Genomic DNA, 25,116 nt, shown 5'->3' with positions numbered 1-25,116 from the left:
CTTGGGTATGTGTCCTCTTGTCCCATGACCTGGTGTTCTGTAACACATAGGGAATCATAAAATGGACAGGATAATATTACTGGCACCTTCAACTAGTATTTAAAAACAATTATTTTCAAGCAGGTGAAAACAGGGTTTAGATAAATGCAGAGTAGTCAAAGAAAATCCATTTGTCAATTAGAAGCAAGAAGTAGTTTTGGTTGTGCTAGTGCGTGTGGAGTATGGTGTTAAGAAACAGGTTCTGACATTAAAAAAGAGCAAAAGAAAGCTTTGGAATGCAAATCAAAGTATGCAGATAATGTTTCTCTGTCCAGTGGTTTTTCAAGAAAGCATTTGAAATTGGCTACAGATGAAAAACTAGACAAAGTTGTACGGAAGTGGTTTGTTCAAATGCAAGCAAAAGGGTTGCTATGCGAACACCAGAGATGAAGGAAGCTTCTGTGAGACTGTCCAATGAGATGAATCTTGAATGCTGCTTCCATACTAGTGATGGCTGCGTATGGTGTTTGTCAAGGAGACGTGGCATTTCTTCAAACCATGTTGCTGGAGAAGCTGTCTGCTGATCATTATGCTATTGGGCCATTCAGGAAGTTTTTGAGTGATATCATAGCCACGGAAAGATTGTCTTTAGCTGAGGTTTATATCCATAATATATCATTACACATTGCATTAGGTTATAAAAATGTTACTGTAATACATAGTGCAGTAACCAGCACCATAGACAAATATATTACTTAAATTACACTTTTGATTTTCCAGACTTTCACCATATCCGGACATCTCCTGCCATCTTGTAGTCCGGAAAACTGAGGATAGTCTCCATTGTTATCGACTCATCCACCGACTAACGATAACTCCAGGGAACTTTGGGGTAAGGCTCCAGAATATTGCATCCTAAAAAACATGCAATTACAAATGTGGTCCTGAATAAGGGTTATATTTCTCTAAAAACATCTTTGGACTGCTATTGCCCACCTTCCACACCCCATCGCAAATTCGAGACTATACCATTCTCATATAGCTTTTGGATTTGGAGATTGCAGATTTAAATTTCTCCACCTGTTAAACTGCTGTTGTTTACGGTGTTTACCCTGAGTTGCTCCAGTACCCATCTGTATACATGTCTGTATTACTACAGATAGCTTACCATTGCTTTGAAGAGAAGCTTCAGCTAAATGAATAAATGTAAATGTATCTTATGCAGAAGATATCATTTCTCTATGTAGACCTTGTGCTGTCTTTTGAATGTGCACTGTGCCGGATTCTGATGAATATGTCAAATTAAGAGGGCAAAAATCTCCAGTCAGCTGGAAAACACGGCTGTAACATCACAATATTATATGGTTATTTTAGTAGTCTTGTCCTTGAGCCAGACGCCCTGTGGCGTTTGACATCCTCAGCGATTCCTTCTTGATTTCCTCCTGTGCTTGCTGAACACAAAGTGCCTAATTAACCTTTTAAATATTCCATATCATTTATTGGATTTTTATTTTGCTTCATTTTTAGATAATTTAGTGATTTAGAAAATGCTAGTATTTTAGTAAACCTTATTTCCACAACCAACATTTGAGGCTTCATATTTTTGTCAGAGATATTTGCTGTGTGGCTTGCTCTGGACAAGCGTGCCTGTTAAATCAATACCGTAATAATGAAAATTATGATAAATATTACACTCATAGGGGCAGGGTACTGCAGAGCCTTATCCAAATACATTGCAATGGGCATATATATTGAAATACAATTTTAACAACCTTGCTGCTGATTCAAGACAACAGATTAATTCAGTGGCTGCCACTACAGTATGAGTTACAAATTCATTCTGATTTTTTTGGTGCTGGTATTATTGCTCCCTGGACCTGTACCTTGGAGTTGGAGACTGGGGGGAACACAAACCCAATTTGCATACGGCAACCTTCTTTTACACATGGATTAGGTAACGCTCCACCACTGTTGCTTCTGCAACAGCAAACCTTCTGCTTACGGCTGGCAATATCGTTCCTTTGCTCTCTGGTTTCAAATTTAAAAGCCAGAACAGGAACTGAAAGAAATAAATATGCAAAGGCAAGTTGCTTGCATGCAGAGGAGGATGGCCATTGACTCCCACATTATCTGCCATGTAGTTATTTGAAGTTTCACAGAAATCGGGCACCTCATCCACCCCCTACTACTTTCTCTCTCACATACACTGCATCACTGATCTGAGGTCAGGATTCAGCTTTCCTCTCAGTGGGATAGGAAGGCAGGGAAGGGAGTGGAGATTGAGGAAGCACAAGTTTCTTCACAAGGACATCTGTGTGTAACGCAGAGGATAGGCTGGAGGTGTGTAAGGCTGGGTTTGAATCAGCTGTAAAGTGAAGGCCATTTGAATGTTTATAAATAGTCTGTCTCCGCTCTAAGAAATGTTGTAGGTCTTCTTGTTCAGGACTTACTGTGAGGTCTTTCACCATGCTGTATGCTTTGACATGTCTGTACAGATTGTACCTGCCTGAACATTTTAACTTGTGTTCAAAAAATATCAAACCTATGTTGACATCCTTGTTTAACGCAATCAACTTTCATGGATTAAAGGCCAATTTTACAGCTGTATATCTTTAGTAATTTAGTTCAGTCTCTCACAAGGACTGAGCAGTAGTACTCCTTGGATTTGAACCACTGTGACCATATGGCTACACACTGAGTTCTTTAATGACATTATTCTCTGCCCATAACTGAACAGTTGTCTGTTCTGTCTGAGACACTGCGATGAAGCATTGCACTTGGTACGTGTCACACAGACTGCTCCTCTTTCTGTCCCCACTGTTCTCCTTGTCAATGTACTAGACGTACTGTGCTTAATCTGATCACTTGATAGAACTGCCATCATGTCATTGTAAAACGTTAAGGTTGGTGTTTAGTTTTCAAAAAGTACTGAGAAGCGCTGATTGGAATTGCAGGAGATGCTGGCCTTGGTGATGCTAACAATGAGGCCTGACAACTGGCGCTTTGTTCCTCTCGGTTGCTTTCTCTTGACAACAGAGCTTGGCGACCAGACGATGGTGGCACTATGACTTCCCCACCTCTTTCATCCGCACCAAGCCCTGAGGGCTCTGAGAGAGACTGAGGGAGAGGGAGCGAGATCTCCAGTGCCGTCACCCATCCTGTGTAGAATCCGTAATGAGGCGCAGCGCATGGAAAGGGTTCAGCATTAGGATTCTGCAAAGAGCCCCAGGAACACAAGCCCCCAGAGGCGGTTCGCAAACAAACGCCAGCGAGCACAGCTGTAGCAGGGAGGAGGTCACTTTGCTCAGGTTCTTCTTGTACGCATTCCTCCAGCCATCTGAATGAATCTCAAAGTGCAAGAGCGTGTTGCATTCCTTACAGTTTCACATGGTATACATTTATGAGTTATTGTATATGTTAACCTAAACTCTGGCTTGAATTATAATTAATGTTACAAATAAAGCAACAGTGGTTGTAAAAGTAGCAAGATATGGTAATGTCATAGGAAAAACAGGAGATGATAATGGTGGGAAAAGTATACTTGTAACCCAAAGGTTCAAGATTTGAATCCCAGGAGTGGATGCTTTTGGTTATGTTACTCGGCTAAATTTGCGACTATATGAATGAGTAAAAACCAGAACGATATTATTTCCAAAAATTATGTTGAATCAAAGCATGTCTTAGGTAATCAGTTAGGAAGCACTTCTAATAAATTGTGTTGTGGTTTTTGTTGGATATCCCTGCACAGCTCAGTGATTATATTGTTACTAATTGCATGATCACGGGGATTTTACTGATCAGTGTAACTCCAGTCTGACGTCTATACTAACAAGGTGACAGATACAGGTGTCCTTCACTGAATACATCAGACATGCACAACGCCTTATAGCATAAAAAAATGAAAACTTACCCGTGAAAGCCTTTCTTGGATTAGATTTTTTTTCTTGCCTGTAGCAAGGCACAAATCATGTAAATGTGCTCCAAATCAATACCAGGGGAAACTCTTTTCTCTGTTGGCCATGAGACTTGGGTTTGGGGTGGGGTTGTGGGAAGGAGAAGAACAGGAAAAGCATTGAGAAAGCATGTTGTCTTAAATGGATCTCAGTTGCAGTCAGGCTTATGCCAGATGGATTTAGGGCAGAAGGTACCAAAATAGTTCAGGAAATGTCTTATGTCCTAAAGGCTGTTGGATTCGAATCCCAGAAAAGGGACTATTCTTGCATGCTTAAGCAAAGTTCTTAACCTGGGATACTTAAGTTAAATATCGGGCTGAAAATTGTGTATTGGTATAAAATAATAACTTTTAATTATTTTTGGATAGAATTGCCTTTGCTGCCTCTTTTCAGCTAATATGCAATTGGCACATTTTTCTGGAATATATTCTAATACTGTTTTTCTCCCAGTTAGAGTTATGTTTTTAGTGAGATGTTTAGTCATCCTAGTCAGTCAGCGTATATTTGCTCGGAGCTACTGATCCCTCTGCATCTCCCTTGTGTTGCCATCAAACATTCAGTTTTTCTCTGCAAGGCTAAGAGAGGTGCTTTAGTGCGAGTGACATTTTCCCTTAACCACCTCGCTTCTCTGTTTGAAAGGTCATCTGTCCCCTTTAGCGGCTGTTCTGTGCATTCTTACAGGTTACTGCTCTCCTCCTCAGCGCTTTCCTTTGCAGTCCACCACTAAGATTAGTCATGGAAATTTTTGGACCTTGGTAAGGATTTCATTAGTGATTCTCGAGTAGGTCTAATTTGATTTTCAGACTGTTAATAGAATGCAATTTGTTGAGTTTAGGGCATTTCTTCTCTGACTGTTTGATGAACATGTGGTACTGATTTTTTGTGTTCTTTACTGCAGTCGCCCTTCCTCTTACATAAGACAGGAATCGTTTTAACCCTCATTACTTGCAGAGTTTCCTGGCCAGCGCATGTCTGTGTGAGGCTTTCTGTGCTGTGTTGTACTTCCCTGTGTCTGACTCTTTGCAGTGGCAGCTGCAGGGTGGATGTATCTCTCTGATGAGCACCACACACTGCAAGAAAAAATCCCACTCCTAATAAATCTACTAATAATAAGTAGTAGCAAGTAGTGAACGCCGTGATATAAATAGAACAGCAGTATAAACTCGGGCAGGAGGCCTCATTACATCTCTCGTCAGGTTGGGTGTTGTCACTGAGGTACATAAATGAATGTGTTACAGGGAATCAAGCATTTTTGTGGTTGTGTCACGCAGACTCTTGCGCTTGCACTGGCCCTGTAGCCTCAGCATTGCGCTTACCTTCCCATCAAAGGAGTACTGCTGTAAATCACCATCGATTCGGAATCCTCACGCAAAGATGAATTGACAGAGGCAATAAATTCTTTCTGTACTAGCCAGAATTCATCTTCTGTAATACTTTTTCCCTTTGACATCTGTGTTCATTCATGGAGTTCAGAATCTCTCAAATCTATTTGCGATCTGTTTATATTTTACAGTGATTCCCACCTTAAGCCTCAACCAAACGCACATGTAATCCAACCAATATATTTCCGTGCAGCCTGGGTATTCACCATATGTGCAGAGAAACACCACATTGCTGCTTTAACCAACTTTTGCAGATGCACCCTGCATACCATCCACCAGCTTTGTCCTTATCTCACAACAAACTCTTTGCAGTTTCTGGTCCAATCCATGGCAATATTCCACCTGTACTACTGCAATTTCCATGTGTCTGGTCTCCTGGCCTCTTCCAACAGACCTCTCCAGCTGTTACAGGATGCCACAACACAGCTGTGTTTGACCTACCAAAGCGTTCCCATGTATCCCCCCAGCTCTCTCCACTGACTTCCTGTAGCTGCCGATGACAAGTTCAACACTTCGGTTACAGCCTACAAGACCCATCAACAGATCTCCTCCTCAGTACCTGCAGGACTACAACACTCCATATGTCCCATCCAGACTGCTACACTCTTTCATATCTGGCTCTATGATGATCCCACACACAAGAGCTCAAACGGCCTGATCGTTCTCATTTCTGGCTCCAGTGTGGTGGTATGAGCTCCATCTCTTGCTTTTGAATCAGTGTCAACGTTTAAGAAGAGTCTCAAAACAGTTCTCTTTGGGATCCACTTCTCTCTTGATTTTCTGTCTGCTTCATAAACTTTCACTATGTTACCTGTTTAAAAACATTACCCCCATCAGTTCTATAGAAAGCTATTTGTATTGGAAAGAGCAGTAGTGCGATGTCCTTTTCTTTACTCTGAGTTGTACGTTGCTTTGAAGAAAAGCATGTGCTAAATAAGTAAATGAAAATGTAATGTAAATCTTTCTAATCCAAGTGAAAAGGCGAAGTGTATTGGTTAGCGCTGTTGCCTTGCACTCAGAATTCCCAGGTTCAAATTCTGATCCCAGTGTAGTAAACTGAAGCAAGGTATGTATCTTGTATTGCATCATTAGAAATTATCCTGCTTTATAAATGAGTAAATAATTGTCCTATACGGGGTCGCGGGGAACCTGAGCCTACCCGGCAACTCAGGGCGTAAGGCCGGAGGGGGAGGGGACACACCTAGGACGGGACGCCAGTCCGCCGCTAGGCACCCCAAGCGGGACTCGAACCCCAGACCCACTGGAGAGCAGGACTGTGGTCCAACCCACTGCGCCACCGCACCCCCCGAGTAAATAATTGCAAGTACCTTAATATGTAAAGCCTAGATTGTAAGTTATTCTGGAGACAAATGTTAGCTAAAAGAAAAATTAATCAGTGTCTTGTTGGATACCACCGTTCTTCGGCTCTTCTTCGGCCTTTGGTTTGTGGCAAGCAGTGAAAACTGTCACATGACATGACATTCATCCCTGTCATTTTCTTCATATATATCAGAAAGCCAACATCAATAAACATTGTTATGTAATTAGGTTTAAATGTCCATTGCCTGCAGCCCGACTGCCCTCTCCAAGCCCTTGCTGCTCACTCTGCCTACTTGCTCGGTAGCCTGTAAACAATGTTGCCCCACAGCTTGAAACTGATGGTTTAATCAGCAGGCATTTTATTGCTTTAAATGTTAATTACTCTTTGATTCCAAACTAATGAATCACATGTTTAAATGTCCTGTAGTTGCATGTGAAAATGGTGTGCTTAATAAATAAATCACAGTTGTGGGGCAAATTATGTTTTATAGGAGCTCCAGCTGAAACCCCCCCTTCTGTTAACCCCCCACCCCCCAAATATTTCTCACTTCATGCTGGTCTTTTGTGATTTGGTCATGACGTTGCAGTATTCATGTACCACAGCGTTACTTGTCCCTTACTAAACTCATGATCATTCTCCAAGAGTCCAGGGCACCCAGGGGCCTCACTTATTCACCAGTCCGGTCAAGGTTGAGCTCATACAAGGCAGGGCAGCGGTGCTCAGCACAGTACTTGAGGGTCCGTGTCAGTCCTCACAGTCTCATATTGATTCTTCCCTAATTCCACACAAGGGAAACGCTGCACAGCACAGCCAGTCGCTCTTGCTTGTCTCTGTGCTGCTCCTGTCCTTGGCTGTGCTGTGTTTGAGCTAGTGTCTCATGCAGAGGACAGTGAACTCAAGGCTTGATGAAGGCTTATTTCCTGATTCAGTATGAACATCTCTATTTCTGGAAATTCATTTCTCTGAAAGGAACCAGTGGACAAAGAGATATTAGGTGGATGCCTGTGTGTCTCTCCTAGTGCTGTTCATCTGGGCCCTTCCTCTGTATCTGGTCTTTGTGGAGAAGACAAAACATTCAGTTCCATCAGTTTAAGTGATTCTGTTCTGTTGATTTGGGTGCCATTTTACAGAAATACCCAACAGGTACCTGAGGCTGTTACAGTACACACACACACACACACACACACACACACACACACACACACACACACACACACACACACACACATTGTCTGAAGCTGCTCGTCCCAAGCTGGGTCAATGCAAACCGGAGCCTAACTCATCAACACAGGGCGCAAGGCTGGAGGGGGTGGGGACACACCCGGGACAGGATGCCAGTCCATCGCAAGGCACCCCAAACAATCCTCGAACCCCAGACCCGCTAGAGAGCGGGACTTGGCCAAGCTCGCTGCGCCACCGCGCCCCCCCCCTTACAGTACAGTACTTGTGTGAAAAAGTAACCTGTTTCACTTTTAGTCCTGCAGAGGCAGCGGTGAGTTTCTCCAGATTTTTCTTAAATTTGTCATGTATGTTCATTCTTTATTTATTAATTACTGCAAGCCAGACACAAAAGTTTTTTAAACGATGATGATTAAGGTATCTATACACGTTGTTTAGCAACAAACAGTACACAAACACTACCTTTTGTTGTTTTTTTGTGCTGATAATAAACTTTGCTATCTAGTGACTTTCATGATTACATTCAATCACTGTTATCTTTTTAAATCCAAATATATTTGTTCTCAGGTGTTCCAAATAGAGGCAATTTTAACAGAATATCTAGCCCAAAATCCATCCATGTATATATGAAAAGGAAAGAAGCAGTGTGTAAAATTTGGCTCAGCCCAGCTCTGCAGTTAGTCTAACCTTTGCCTTTGAGGTCATTCGCCTGCTATCACTGTTGTTTCCCTTTAGGAGCTGAAGAAAATCCACAGGTCTGTTTAACACCTTTTCACTCCAAGCCAGTTTAAAGGCTAGAGCAGAGCTTTGCCTTTCTGTGGTGTCTGCAGCAGGAGCAGCAGTGATAACCCCTTCATCATTAGCATGCATTACCATGAACTCTTTCAGAGATTACAGGTCGCTCTCCACAATTCAATAAAAGCCCAAGATGATGGCACCGAGAGGTCATTTTTAAGGGTTACTTTCGATTGGTATTAATTTCTCTTTTTGTGACTGCAAGCCTAAGCTATCATTATGGAAGAATATCATTTTAATAATTCATCCGTTGTTACATGCATCTTACATTTTCACTTAATTTTCTATTGCATCACTTTCATCTCTTTCCCATGTTAAACTGTACGTTAACATTATTATACAAAGTCAGAGTCCAGATCTTACATGGTAGTAGAAAAGTCTGGTCTGATTATGATTCTCTTTGGCAAGAGCAGTAATGTTGAGTTGCTGTAAATTCCCTACCGATGGCAGATAAATTTATATGGTGCAGAAAAGTAGCTTTTACCCTGTCTTGTGAAATACTTGAAATTCATGTTTGTAGCAGGACACAGCTATCAGGATTGATGCCAAGAGTCAGCCAGTCTGATCATCTATAATGAGGATAAGATCTGTGAGCTTTTGCACACAACATTGGGAGATGCAAAATGACACCGTGGAAAGCAATTTGTCCAGAATTAGAACTTCACTTTAAAATTTAGTGCAGATAGAGCATAAACTTGCCGTATGATGTACTTTACAAACCAGGGTTTGATGGGGCAGCTCAGGAGTGGTGTAACTACAGACAGGACTGGGTAAGGGTGCGGCTAGGGATGGAACTGTATAAAGTATTGTGTGGTCGAGCGTTCGTTGAGTTGGAATGTGACAATTGATAGGATTGTACAAGGTTAAAAGTACTGTAGACTTTCATAAATCTCAGGTGCACGTTACATTGAAGAATGTGTTCTTGTATGCTATAAGGCATAACCAACTTCGTCCCACATCTCCCAGGGGACCACAGGGGTACATTTACAGATTTACCATGCATATCTTTGCCAGCAGTATTTAGAACAGTAACCTTTGACTTTTCCTGCCTCCACTTTCCTCGGATTATAAACACACTCCCACTAATCTTCAGGGTGTTTAAGCAATGAAAGATGATGCTCAGACTCACTGAAATTGTAATGAACTGATATACGAACCCCAGCTTCGTGATCAAGGTCTTTAATTCCTTTTTGTCCTACACTTTTTGATGTACAGCCACATAATACCACTTGTCCCAGAAGATACGCTGTGCATATTTATTCTCTCAATAAGGCCTGATATTTTGGCTTTGTTCATCGCACCAAACACAGCACCTGTAATCCACCGCAGCCACAATAGACTACAGAAGTAATGTATAGAAAACTGTCATTGAATTACACCCAGAATTAGGTACAAATTATTTTGTTAATTTTAACTGCTTTGTTCGGTTCCACTACAGTAGTAAATAGGATAACTACTGCAATGACGGATTGCTGTTATCAGAGTGCGAGAAGGATTTTGAGCACAAATGAGCAACAGTGCAGCGCTGCAAAATGGGCTGTGGACTGAATGAAAGGACCATCAAGTTTGGGGAGGGTCTTTACCAGGTCAGCGTTGTTATGAGGACATGTAGACACAGTGCCTTGTTTGTACTTCTCTCTTGGTCAGTGAGGCAGGACATCTCGTAACCTTCTCCTTCTGCTGTGCTTTCAGCTGTGTGTATATCCTGGCCTTTCCCTGGATCATGTAAATAACAGCAATGGTTTCCAGCAGGAATCCCTTTGTATCTCCGTGTGTTGAAGCAGCTTTGTTAATAGGAGACGTTGTTGCAGCTTGAATATGGATGTTGCACTGGTTTTGCTAATTTTTTCACTGCCTGAGGTCTAAATTTGTAACCTGTGGAATTATTCTTTTGCTAGATTTTTTGTTTTTTGCATGAATAATTGCTCTTTTTGACAAGTGCTTGCTAATTTTCTGTCACATCAATAGAATAAACCCCTCCTGCTGCAAGTTGTTTAAAGCCTTTGCATGCAGTGGCTTTCTGCTGGAATGCTCTGGAAAGCAATGGAAGCACGGTTTTTGAGTGCAAAATAAATGAAGGCAGCCCTCAACCACTGGATTGGATCCATTGTCTCTCCAGACGTGCTTAGGAGGGTCCAGTGTTGTGAAGCTCAGCGCACTCACTTAAATATTGTTTTGGGAGAGCCTAACACTGTGCCACGTTTCACAGTCACTCTCGGATTTCTAAATCAAAAACAAAAAAACACATTATCATAAAGCTCAGTGTACGCTTGACGAAAGCCGTAGCGAAATCCAAGGCGGCGATTAACATTCTGAACACCTTACACTGAGAGAACCAGCACACAACGCCTGTATATTTTAATTTGACTGGCGTCTGGATGTGATCACAGTGGTGTTTGGAAAGCACTCATACCATGTTCCCACCGTGTCCAGGGACTTCACTGTGGTCAGCGCGGCTCCACCGAACGAAAGCTGGTTGGCGTCGCTTGTTGTGTGACCACCATAGGAGGACAGCTGAGGATGAGTGCTGACACCTGGCGCTGTTTGAGCTGTGATTAAAATTCTGCATCGGGGCCTCCATTTCCTGTCGGGGTCTTCCTGGGAGCAGAGCTCAGCTCCTTCAACATGGCAAGAAAGAGGGATGGATTTATTAAGTTTAGTGAAATCAGAAATGTGTCACACATATATAAAAGTGAAATTTCATAATGCGGGAACAGTAAGAATATCTCATTTGTGCAGCTGGATTTTAATGGAGCCATTGAAGTGCAGTGTCATACTCAAGGTTACAATGAAGGAATCATGTTAATTAAGTTCTGGGGTGCCGAGGCGCTGCTTTCAGCTCCAGTGCTCTAAGCACATCTATATGCTAGACTCATGTAGAACAAATATTATGGAGAGTGAATACCTTTAACATCTTATAAAAATGTGTTGGATGATTCTCAGAAAATAATGTCAGATTTTTGTCATTGCACTATTGAGAGCTTTCTAAGTTCCAAAAGAAAATAGCTTCTTCAGGTACAAAAAAACGCCTTCAGTCTTATTCAACAATGCCTGCATTCTTATGTTTGGTCTTCATATTTTTATTCATATTTAAAGTTTTGAACAGTAGTGTCTGCGAAAGAGCTTTTCAGCCCTCAGGACGGTGCCCTGGTGCTGACACACCGAGACGAAGAACGGTGTGTCTGCTCACTTCTTCCTCTTATTATCGGTTCTTTTCAGAAAGTGCTTCCCCTTCTTTAAATGTTCCACCGCTTTCTGCTGACCTAAACACAGTTGACGGTGTACAGAGCAGACAGTCTTTTATGTACAGTACTTTCTTAAAACACTTGATATTTCTGGTTTTCCTTGCATTGTGAGGCATGTTTTCACTGTTGGGCAGGTTGAGAATATTGGGAATGCAGTGGAGCTCTCACTGTGCCCATGGTTTTGTGCCAGTCATGCATGATTGAACTCTCCCTCACTCTTCGCCTGCTCTACCAATCTGCCATTATTTCATTATCCAGTATTCTTTGCTACTGCAAGGTATAATTAATTATATTGAACTTTTGGTGGCATAGTTCCTTGGCTGTGGGTTCAGACATGGGCTTTTGTGGTGTTAGCATGTTCTCCCTATGTTTCCTTTAGGTGCTCTGGTTTCCTCCCATAGTACAAAAGTGTTTTAGGTGATTTGCTCATAGTGCGTGTGTGTGTGTGTGTGTGTGTGTGTGTGTGTGTTTCCTCACACCCCACAGTTCTCAGATAGGTTCTGGACCACTGCAACCCTGCACTGAAAAAGTGGTTATTGGTAGTGGATGATTTTGTTTTTTGAAAACTGCTGTACATTTTCTGGAACGGATCTGGTTAATGTCTCTTCAGTACACCAGTGCTGTATCTGCTTTGTTTTGTTTTATGAATGAGATCCAATCAAAAACACAAACTAGCAATACTGCAGTGGTATTCAGACAACTAAGTCTAATTCTCATGTCTTCAAACTGTTTAAATCAGCATCAAAGTAGTTTCCAAGTGCCATCTTTTGTTAGTCAGATGAATTGAGTACAGTGCTACACACACAGATTTGCAGTATGATCAAGGTCCCCTTCACAACTGATGTTCAGATGGATATCATTATGAGACAATACAGTGTTTGCAGAGTGCCTTTCCCCTTGCGCTGTTTACCCGGCCACACTATCGTGAAATTCTGCACACATCTCGACGGAATGAGAACAGTTCCTCCGTGTTAATGACTGCTCCCGGCCTTTGGGGAGAACAGAGCTCGTCTCTTTGCAATGACCCATCAACCAGTACTGCTGCAGGTTCAGGAATTTGTCTCTGGAGTTGCATGTCTATGTGAAAAGTATCTGTGTTTTATTTGCATAACATGTTTAAATCAATGTATCAAAGAGACTGATGCCTACAGCTTGCTCCTCTAATTCAGGACCAAGCATGCAACTGCTGGCCCTTGATTTCCTGTTCAGTTCTCGTTCCCCTTTTGTCCTGTACCTTTAAGTGTTTGATATGTAAATTAAGTGTTCTCATGAATATTTCAGAAACAGGAATACCGTGAACTTTTGATTGGTTGTTTCAGACTATGAAAACCTGTCAAAAGAAGTTACTTTGTAAATTATATAGTATTACGTACCTGTCACCATAGTTTACAATGAGTTTGTGTCTCATAGTCCCTCATTACCGTGCAATTACGATGCAAAGGAGTCCCTGTAATTATCTGTAATTGCATGTCCTCCCGTGTCATTGGTACACGTGCTCCCTCTCACTGTGATGGAAGTTGGGACGCTGTCATTTTTGGGTCATTTCGTACATCAGTAAAATTCCTTTTTTTCCTCTTGTACACATCTGTTTTGTCACCCTCCACCACCTTGTTGTTATCAGTTGCATAATACGGTCCTGTCACTGGAGGCATGGTCCCTTTTGCAAATTAGTCATCGCTTTTTAATAACTGTGAACAGAAATATTGATCATTTAAAAGATGACCGTTTCTGTTTTTAGTGGCCTTTAATTCATAACGCTGATCACAAACAGTCTGCCTGACCTGTGTGTGCTGTGTTCTACATCATATTTAAAGCTCCTTTAAATCAACAAATTATGTATTTCTGTTGGCTGGAAAGAGTCCAATCACATTTACTCAACTGTTATAAAACTTAGCTGTGGAAGTGTCCACCTGAGGATGTGTACAGTACTTAATAGCATAAGCACTAAATAATATTGGCACTTGTGAAATGGTACCACAGGCATGTTAACTGCCATCATAAAGTCTCTTATAACCTTTAAAGACTCTCCATGAATTTGAGGCCAAAGTGTCGACTGCATTCATTTAACAGGATTGCACAAGTTGGGAAGTACAGTATGTTCCACAGTCTGTCTCATCACTGTGGCCATGAAGCTATATTTGCATATCTTTACACAGGTAAGTAACACACTTTGAAATCAAGCAATATGTGTAATATGTGCAACTCTGAGTGGCATTTTTTTCAAAATTAATTAAATCAACTCTTTGAGTGTTGATTTAACTCTGCCGGGTTTACTGTGCAAGCACATTTTCTGCTTCTGTGTATTTTCTATGATGGTTCATTGTTTGCTCACCGTCCAAATTTAGAAACACAGAGATATGGGTTGCAAGCTGCTGTTTAGAGTTGCCGTGCAATGTCTGCACATTATCAAATTTTGTATCAAATGTGTATACATTACTGGTATTTAATTTTATTTTTTATTTTATCCCCATGCTTTGTGTTTACCTAGTTGAGTCAGCCAGGGCAAGTATGTTATTTAGTTGCTTAGCTGAAGCTTGTATGGAATTACATATACTGCAGTTGTATTATAAACGCACAGTGACATTTTACTGAAGCAATTTCAGTGAAGCACTTTGCTCAAGAGAACAGCACCAGATATAGTCTTGAGAGAGAGGTGGCCCAGTCCCAGTTCGTTCACTGCAAGGCGCAGTACAGATGCACCACCTGGTCGGGCTCCTCTGTTCTGCCGATGCTCGGATTGTATTTGTTTTTCCTCCAACAGCAAAATTCACTGGCAGTCACAGCTCTCCTCCAAATTGATTAATTGGTCCAATTAAAGCTCCTTCCAGATGACACTGTCACCACATCACAAGGGGTACTTGGCCGGGGTGGTGGCGGGGGAGCGGTTTGGCAGCAATATTTTCTTGCCCTTTGACAAACAGGCATGGTAAAAACCCAGCCTGATGGGAGGGAGGTGTCTGTAATTTGATTTAATTAGATAGGAGGGAAGCACCCATACATGTTATTAAAAAATATGACTACAAATGTGTTTTGGTATGTCTAGTGATCCTGCAGCAGCAAAACATACTCATGTTGACATGGCGTGGTACCTCCATGCAATACCTGCATTAAACGAACAGCAACATGGATACCGAAAGAGAGAAGCATTTTCGTCACTTTCACGTAGCTCCGGGTTGGAGGGTTAATTCCCTGAGAAATGAGATTGGATAGAATCCTTATTTGTGCTTTCATTTCCAGTGGGTTATTTGGTGGGAAGAATGTTTTCTCTTTCCAGGCCGTGTGCGTGAAGCCTAGGGCAGAACAACTGGCAGCGAGTCCAAAGCCTTTCTGGAAACAGATTCATATGTGTGAGAGAGTGACTGCGGCTGGTACTGATGCCACAGAGCTGTTTGTGGGGACGATTGCTCAGAACACATTGAAACTCAAGAAAGGTGTTGGCTGAAGAGCCCGGACTGAGCAGTTTTCCTCTGGAGGGACACCCAGCAGCGCAAGAGGATGCTACACTAGACAGCCGTGACGTTGCCATGGGGCAAATTCCAAATAGCTCTGACCTTCCCCTCGCAATCACGATATGGTTCGCATAATGGTATGAACGCATTCAGGAAGCCAACATAAGCAGTCATAGAGATGCAATCGATTTGGCAAGGAGCATACTGGATCAGAAAGGCCTGCCTTGAAAAACAGCAGGAAGCTGGTTCAATGCATTATGGACAGCCGTGTCTAATGCACTTTTGGAATCTGCTATACCCTGGTAAAACTCTGAGAAAATGCATGAAAAATACACACATACATATAAACAGATACCACTTGTGAGGTGGCAGTGGCAGTAAGGCAGGATGGAGGAACAGCACATGAGGAGTTGATTGAACTAAATTCGGAAGCAAAGATGGGGGGTGGTCCCTGCAATTCAAGTAAACAACAGTACAAGCTGAAAACCAACAACCAACTAGACATTAACTCAAAGGAACCAGAAGAACATAAAGGTCATGGCTGAAAAAAGGCAGTAACCAAAGACGGATTGTTTCCTTCCAAATTCCTCCCAATCTTCTTTCAGCCTCAGACCCGATGCTTCATCCTAATTGCCTCATAAGGGTTAGCTGGTAATCGGTGTTTCCCCACCGTCTGTAAGCTCACAACACTAACCCCATGTGCTCCCGATGTGAACATTAATGCCGATGCTGATGGATGTGATGTTGTGGGATGGCTGGTGATGTGAGCGAGTCCACTTGTAGGCAGTACAGCGGGAAGAGCCTAGAGCTCAGCTGGAGACCATCGAAGGACAGTAATATTTACAGCATAAAAATTTCAGCGTGGATAATTAGACCTCTCTGTAGAAGTTACTCTTTTCACTGTGTTAGGTCACTGTGTTTGAGAGGAGTAAGAAGTGAAATGGGCTTCATTGATCTTAATTCCATGTCATGCCCGAGCAAAGACTCTGTTGTCATGCTGATGCAGCAAGGTTTACGCAAAATTACACTAGTTAGTGACTTCCATCAGGCACCTTTCTAACCTATAAAATTTCATTAAAGTAGCAGATCTCAGGGATTTTGATAGGAAAAGCTGAAAGTGGTTTGGAGGAAAGACAGAAAGTCATCGTTGATATATGGAGCCAATGTGCTATTCATGCCTACCTCAGCTGGCGCCTTCGGTGCGCACCTTCACGCAGGCCTGCGGAGATCCCAGGCACACCGATGGTGCTTAAAACACTACACCAATCAGGAGACAATCGGAGGTGGGAAGGTATGAATTCATTTTGGTGATTGTGAATGTATTACTGCACCTCATTATAGAATTGACCTGGTGTTCTTTGTAAATGCTGCATCTTATTACCACAGGAACATCACATTCTTCTTCTAATGAGTTGAAAGAAGCTACTGATTAATGGTAATTTAACTCCGAACTTCAAATGAATTCGGAACTTTTTTATGTGTGCAAATTATGCAGGAAGTTTCTTCAGCAGTTGGAACAGCAATAACAGCAATTGGATTAATTAGGATCAGTACCGTAGCTTTTTAATTTATTTACGGTCACTTAGACACTGTGAGTGCAGGGTGGAACGCTGATGGTGGTGCTGGTTTGTGCCTATAACTGTGATGCTGAAATGCAGTTTTTCATTAACTCTTTCATCACAGAAACCTGTTCACCAGGAGAAAAACCAGTACAATTCTGGTGTGCTCGTCATTTCATGCATGGTGTCACTGTTCGTCCGTGGGTTTCTCCTGCGTATGTTTATTCGTATGTTTCTAACTTTTTCAGAGTAGGTCCCATTATCAATATTACGGTTGCTAAGCTGGAACAGCATGCAAAATGTTTATGCCATGGTGCCCAATGGGGACTGTGCAAAAGCACGGTGACCGGGTCAGGAGCAGCAGGTTAACGAAGCAGCATTGAGCTGGTACTCAGTGTTTGAAAGTGCCGTGGTAGCACGTCGGTACAGCAACAACACTGGGAAAGGCAATAAATCAATTCTCCCCAGAGCACAGTGTGGCCCTGCAGATGCAGACATTGCCAAGGCAGAGCAGTGTTGCAAGAAGATGTACCAGTGCTTATAGAGCCCAGTCACATGGTGAAGGGCTGGGTTTCTGCCTATGTTGCACTATTCGCAGTATCCCTTTAGGAGAATGGGGTATACTTCTATGTGTTTTGTTTTCATGGAGCCGCTTTCATTTCCGCAGGAATCGTTCCCAAGGTTAGTGCTTCCCACTTCAAAAATACATTATTATCTAATATGTGTGTCTTTTGTTTAGGATCCGTTGCGATAGTAGGAAACGAACATGATGTAACCAAAATGAAGTGTTTCGATTTTCATTTTGAATAGATATGTTGTCCTAAGCTGGATGGAATCTGTATACTTTGCATTGAGAATGAAATGCAACCTCCTTTGTCTGAGAGTAAGAGTGGTGTGTTTAGGGGTTTTTTTAGTGAATGCATCTCTCCATGCGGAAGGTGATGTCTGTTGATTAGCCAGTTGTGTCTCCAGTTGCGCCCTCCGGTGCTGGTGCTTCAGACAGACAGTGGAGGTGATGAGCAGTGCCTTCTGAGTAACAGCTCTTTCTTGCCTCCAGGTTCCCTGTCCTCTGTGCCCTTGTCGCAGATCAGTTCAAATCCACATGGATAGTTTGGGATTCATCCACCAAATTCCACTTTTCATTATAGATGTATTTATTTGCTGAGCAGAGGAGTACATCCAAAGAGACTGATGCAACTCGTTCTTTTGACCCCTTGTACAATTCTACTGGAACAATTCAGATTAGTACAATGCGGAGTAGTTCAGAACAGCACTTCCCCTCCTGAGACGTGAACATCTAGGATGGTCCCCACTTGGATCCACACTTCTGGTTCTTCAGCCACTCCATCACCTACCGGCCCCTTGCTGTGTGACTCGAGCACATGTACGTCAAAGCGATGGCCGTAAGTGTTCTGAACGTGTGTTTTAGTGTGACCTGTTTTCACACAAGATTACCAGTTGTGACAGAACACCATCTCCACTATTTGTGCATCACTTACGCTAAAAGCGAAGCTCTGGAGTACTGGCAGATAAGGTTAGTTTTCAACATGAAGTAAGACTGATACTTTTGTTAGTGGCTAAGTGACTGTGAAATGACTTCTCCAAAGATATCAATCAGAAACCAAAGCCGACAATAGTATCACTGAGAGATGCCCAGAGAAAAGCATTAAAGCATTAAGCCTGGCTTTGTCCTCTGTTTTGGCTAGCAACTGAGTGAGAAACTCTAAAGCCCTTGAGTGATATTTTGTTTTGTCCCTCCTTTCCGTTGAGTTGAGCAGAAAGATGTGGGACTCTGAAAAGGATCTGTTTGGTCATGCCTGGGCTAAACCCCGACTTGTGTGTCCTGCACAAGGAAGTAATAGATGGGGATGTCCTTGCTAATCCCCACATATCCAAGAGGTGCTTCTGTTCCTCTGTTCGATTCACATCTGTTCCAACACCCTATTACTGGACATTATTCCTATAGAACCCAGTCATGTAGTATAATTTTTTACAGGGGTATATGATGAGGTGATTTCAGCAGTTGCAGTATTTGCTGGCCTCTGCAGCATAGATTTGCCTTGATACACAAAAGCCGTATACATGTCATTCAGGCATTTAATGTGATGTACGTATCTGAATGTGACCTGTAAGTTGCATTGCAATAAATTAGCCCTGCAGGAGCACTCCTTGTTGAGAGGGTAGCCCTGCTGCTTCAACCTCAAAGCCGCAGTTGGCTCGCACAGTTCTCACAGCTCACACACCCCAGTGCGTGGAGCCTGATGTATGGAGCCTGTGGGAGTATTTTGGACACATCTGATGTAGAACCTCTGTGTACAAAACTCCAAAGCTAAACGTTTACATATTCTCAAGGATACAAGAGCACTGCCCATCCTGAGATGTAAACTTGCAGCTTTTTGTCCCAAGCCTAGTCTATCTTGGCGTGCCCAGAAAGTCACTGGATCCCAGCTCAGCTTTGGAGTAGTGTCATTAAGCACCCTGATAAAGGCACCATGCTTGTCTGACACTGACAAATTGTGATTTACTCAGGCTCAGCCCATGGAATTGTCCACCTTAATTATGGCAAGATGTGACTCTGAGAGGATGAGCACTGAGAAGTTTGAAATCAGGGGTTGTTAAATAGCAGCACATCAATAAACAGCAGCGTACTGATACATTTTTGGTTCAACAGTCAAAATTAATGGGAATTTGGAATAGATTCAAGGCTGGTATTATTTCATTGTGAAATGCAGATGGAAGCAGTGCTATTTTTCTAGTGTTTAACATCCTTCTGACAGCTAATGCAAAGGCAAATGGTAAAAGAATGGAAGAATAGCTCTGTAATTCAGGGGTGTTCTCTGAAACAACTGTGTGTGCACTGATAATGTAGAATCTTTTGTTCTTCAAATTCCTCCAGTGCGTGACCATGCAACATATATATTCAATTCAGCCATCAAATAAATGTAAATATCGCTCTGAAACGGGTTGTTACTTTTAAGCAGTATTAATTAGACAGCCACTGCGTTCGTCATGCATGACGTCAAGCTAAGTTTCAATCAACTCAATATTTTCCCACTTAAATTCAGTCAGGCTGAAACTCAATCTCTGTGTTCCGTGTTGATTTTTTGGGACACAAATATCGTCAAATCCTGAGAAAACTCTCCTTTTCAATTAATTCTTCCATATCACCCATTGGTTTTTTTACCTCTTTCTCACTCTTTCCCATCTCTCAGACATATGCAAACCCTGTATTACCCCCCGAGATCTGCTCATTTTACCTCCCGTTCACGCTGGCACCTGTTTGATCAGGGAACTGACCAGGCGTGCAGCAGCACAGGATGGACAGGGAATTTACTGTAAAGCAATGCAGGCAGTACACACAACAGTTTCACCATACAAAAACTTTTTCAGGCACAGCACCAAACTTCTTAATAACTGGACCACACATTTGCCTTGCATACATCCATGCTCCAGTTTGTCTACTTTGCTCCCTCCATCGACTAAGTGTTTTGGGCTTCACTGGCTGCACCTGGTGCACTTTTTTCCCCAGGTGTGGTGGACTGTTTGGGAGGTGGAGGTGTGGTCTAAACTCTCCCGCATGGCACCCCACTTTGTCGCCTGTCAAAGCCTGTTCTGTTTACTCCCCCCGTATCATCCCGTAATACACTCGTTTAAGTCCTTCTCTAATCCCACACAAATTCCGGGTCATTTTAGTCACTCGCTGATTGTTCAGATGCTGCCTGCACCATTGTCACACTCTCTGTCAAGACCACATGAGGGTAAAAATAGCAGGAATATTTCTGTGGTCTGACCAAAACTATTTGCACTATAAAATCATACTGATGGCCTTCTGTCATAAGTTGTACTGACACTTACCAACACTCCATTCAAGATTCAAGAGTTTATTGTCATATGTACAGTAAACAGTCTGTTACACCATACAATGAAATTCTTACTCTGTGAATCCTCCCAGCAGCTTATGACATAAATTATAAGACATAAGGAAAAGAGATACAAGACATAAATTACAAATTTGCAAAATAACTTAATGCAATGCAAGAAACAAAATTATGTGCATGTTTAAAGTGCACAGTGCGCAATGTAGACATGGAAGACATGCATGTGCAAAGTCTTGCAGAGGTAGGTTGGGTCCATGTTATTCACAAAAGGTTGTGTGTGTCTATGCGCAAAATATGCAGAGGTGGTCTGTATATGTGCCTTTAAGAGTTTCACTGTCCTCCCAGGTATGCTTCGATATTCTGTGATTGTTAGGAACTTGTGAAAAGGTGTGTACTTTGTAGTTCTCACACACCCATCTGACCTTTTGGTTATGCAGCACATATCGGGTCTTGTAACATGTGATGTTGATAAACAGCGGTATCACTGTACAGTACATTCCCAACATTTGCACAGAACCTGAAAGCAAACACTAATCAATAATGACTGGAACATAATCTTCATTAATTGACAGGATATGTCTCATCACAGGTGTTCCTGTAAGTTTTATCTGAGGGCCACCAGGTGGCTCATACCTCTGCCGTGCTAAAAAAAAGAACAGACTGCTTTGAAGAGAACATTACACTTGATGTGGAACTGAAAATCGTGGTTATTAGTGTACGAGTGCCCTGAGGATGTCTTTCTGTTGCATAAATGACTACTTAAAAACTCGACTCATATGACAAAACGGTTTGGCTCTTCTTTTGATTTTAGCACTAGGCCTGTATGGACACTGTCAGTGATGGATTTCTCAGAATTTTAAATTGATGTCATGGGCTGCTTTCCTAACCGCTGTGTGATGATGTCACTAGCTCTTTATTTCTATTTGCCTGATGATGTCACTGGCTGTTTTCATCTTACTGCCTGCAATCTCACTCAGTATTCAGCCAACAGCGCTGCAGTACCCAGGCTATGCAAAGCCACTGAGGCTGATTGGCTGTAATTGCATTTGAGCAAATTGATTCAGCTTTGTATGTATGTTGTAATTGACATTTTCCTGCAGTGATAAATGAATTACAGTTATGTTAGTGGGTGTCTGTCCTGTAATGAACTCAGTGGTAAGTACAATCTTGTTTCAAGTCAGATGACATACTCTTTATTTTTCTCTACAAAGCAACAGAAGCGCCATAATAATGGCGAGAATCCTTGGAATAATAAACTGCATTTTAGTTAGCCTCAAGAGAAACTTTTCATCTGGCATTATTCTTCTTTTCTTTCACTGGAGGGAAAAATGACAGTTGATTTTTCTGTTAATTTAATGCTGTTTTTGGCGATGTTCTTATTTGTAGGCACGAGTTAAGAGCCCTTTCAGAATCAGTACCAGAATCAAACTGTATTGTATAACCAAAACTTAGTGTTAAATCCAAAACAATCTGCTTATTGGTTATCTAATTTCATCATGTACACTACCTTGATCCACAGTTAGGAAGCTGATGCGTAAAGAAATCACCCCTAAAATGAGCCAGGAGACTTTTTCTAATAAAACTTAAGCAGCAGCAGGTAGTATAGTGAGCTGGCTGTCACCTTGCATTCCGAAGGTCCCCAATTAAAGTTTCCCTCTTGCTCTAGTGCATTGGTCAAGGCAGTTGGCCTGAACTGGCCTAGTAAGAATAGCCTGCTGTGTGAATGGGTGAGTTATCGTGCAGCATGCTGGTGTTCAGACCACGACAGCCCCTATTAGACAGATGAGGAGCAACCAGTGAAGCCCTTGGAAATTTAAGTGGACTCTGGGGATAGAAATCCAAAACTGGACAATGTATGTTGTTTTGTTGTACGTGATTTGTAATGCAGATGAAAGTATCTTTAATAAAGTTGTACTGATTCCTTTATTTTACAATAAAGTTTCCCCAAGTCCATTCCGTGCCACCTCATACCTGGTCACTTCCAGACTGGACACATGCCAGCATGCCACCAACTGTAAAGTTCATTATCTCACATTATTTGTTCAGTCTGTCATTGGACAAAGGTATCGGCTAAGTAAAGGGTAGTAATGAAATCAATGTGCTGTGCACAGTAAGTTTTTGGCCTATAAGTACCTTACGTTTACTATAAAGTTAAATTTTACAGTGTATTATCTATAACTAGGGTTTACTTAACAGAACCCGTCTCTTCGCTTCATCTGAAAGTCTTAACAAAAATACTACTAGCAATATGGAGAAAGCTTGGTTTCTCAAACTTGTTTATACATGCAAAGAAAGTGTGTTTCAGTATGCATAACCAGCTTTCTCTTTCATGTGTGCTTGTAACCAGGCTTTCCTGGAGTCTATTTGTGTGTGAATAACTTTGTAAACAGAAATGTTTAGTTACATGACTTCATTTTTTTTAGTCAAAGTGTGTGAGTCACTTTAATTGTATACAATAATCTGTAAACAAACATGTATATGTGTGTTTGATTTGCTAGGTGGCTGAGACAGGGGGATCCCCAGGCCAGGACCCATGAGGAGGCGTAGAAGATGCTCGCTGACTGGGTGCCTCTGCTCTTCCTCGCCACATGGATGAGGAGCAGCACCAGCAGCCCGCTCTCCTTCCGCATCGGTAAGCCCCACCCCCATGCGCCGTACGGCGCTAGCGCACCTTCCGCAGTGACGCTCTGCTGTGCCGCATCCACTGAAGTTGGACAAAGATGCAGAGAGGGAATTATTCTCAGTAGTACAGCGTGTGTGGTTATCTGGAATCACTGTAAAGCTGTGCACCCCTAGGTTTAATCTTGTGTAAGAGAAATGATGACTTAAATGTTAAATTTGAGGTTGCAAATTAAATATTTAAATGCAAACTGTGCATGTCACATATACCTTATATTTGAGTTAGCATATGTAGTTAACAAAAGATAAACATTTCACCTATCTTAAATCTCAGTATACATTTACTTAAATGTAAAATGTACACTTGGCAATTTTTACATTTGTAGCATTTAGATATTTGATGAAGCAGGACGCAGTACTGTATCTAATAGTACTGAAAAGGAAAGCGAGTGTTTTTTAAGCCAAAGCAAAATTTACATTTATTCATTTAGCTGATGCTTTTCTCCAAAAACAACTGACAATGTTAAGCTACTTACTATTATTTACCTGTTCATACTACTGCTAATTTTACTAGAGCAGTTTAGGGCAAGTACCTTGGTTTTACTACAGCTGGAGGTGGGGTTCAAACCTCCAGGTCCAAAGGTAGCAGCTCTAAACACCATGCTACCAGCTGCCCCACCCGGGCCCTTGATCACGTACTAGGCCGGAGGCATCGCAGAACTGGAGTGGGCAGGCTGCCCAGGCCTCGTGTGGATTTAACGGCCTCTTCCTCCCGCACTTCTCCCTGCCCCGGTCTGAACACGGGTTGCTGTAAAGATCTCAAGCACCCGCGCTTTTCCTCTCGTGTTGCTGACGGGGGCAAGAAGAGTTTCAGCTACAGGAAGCACCTGAAATCCCTGAAAGCGTGGTCTGTTGGCAGTTGTATTGATCTGTTCATGCCAACGCTTATTAAAAAGAGCATTTCATTTCAGGGAAACCAAGATCAGATAAACTGCTGCAGTTTCTTTTAAAGGAACCAGACTCCGAATTTACGGATCAATTATTTTGTCCCCAGTGTGTAGCAGTAAGACCGTCATTGGCATTTTTTTTTATTGTGATTGCACAAAGAACAAATGATCTCATCTCATGATTATTAAAGTATAATTAGAGAATGCCTTCGGTCTATTTGCTGCGTTTTTAAAAACCCCCTTCACCTGCCATGTCTATATAAGTGCTTCTAAAACCGCACCCGTTTAATTCTCTCTTGATCAGTCAATGTTTAATTAGACTGTTTGGCTAGGTTCTCCCTGCTGATGTCAGGTGGGTCCAAGTGTATTAGTATCAGTTTTGCCTTTTGGCCACGAGAGTATTAGTGAAACTAAAGCTTCCCATTCTGTTCTTTACGTTTTACTTTAATTAAAAGACACCTGATGGAACGTAACTCGAAATGGGCATCTGAACTACGTAAGCCGGTCTAACTACAAAAATGACAGCCCTCTGTCTGTCCTTCACACGGATCATTGTTTAACAACACACTACTGATGAAGAGATTTAGCTATTTCAAACACCCATTTGACCCTGTCTTTTTGTAAGTAAATGTTTGTCTTAAACCAGTATAACCTCTTCTCAGTGTACGCCAGAGCAAACTTACATTTGCATATGGGATGTATTATCAACTAGTGCTGTTGAACTGCAACATTTTTTTTTTTTTTTTTTGAAAATTCATTGGAATGAAATTTCAGTGAGGGATGAGGACCGCTGTTGCCGTTTCTAATTTC

At 42.0% G+C, this 25,116-nt stretch overlaps 1 protein-coding gene across 5 annotated transcripts in view; it reads left to right on the top strand.

Annotated features, from left to right (window-relative positions):
* The window catches only part of grik4 (glutamate receptor, ionotropic, kainate 4), a 148,538-nt gene that overhangs the window by 56,649 nt on the left and 66,773 nt on the right, over window positions 1-25,116 (top strand). For all 5 annotated transcript variants that reach the window (XM_029255441.1, XM_029255445.1, XM_029255443.1 and 2 more), the window contains exons 3-4: window positions 760-871; window positions 23,239-23,372. In XM_029255441.1, coding sequence (XP_029111274.1) covers window positions 23,291-23,372 — 82 coding nt within the window. In that variant the 5' untranslated portion in view covers window positions 760-871; window positions 23,239-23,290. The remainder of the gene's footprint in view (window positions 1-759; window positions 872-23,238; window positions 23,373-25,116) is intronic.

Source organism: Scleropages formosus, chromosome 10 (assembly GCF_900964775.1).
Source record: "Scleropages formosus chromosome 10, fSclFor1.1, whole genome shotgun sequence".
Taxonomy (NCBI): Eukaryota; Metazoa; Chordata; class Actinopteri; order Osteoglossiformes; family Osteoglossidae; genus Scleropages; species Scleropages formosus.
The sequence above is the reverse complement of the archived record's forward strand: the minus strand, read 5'-3'. Positions and strand labels throughout refer to the sequence as shown.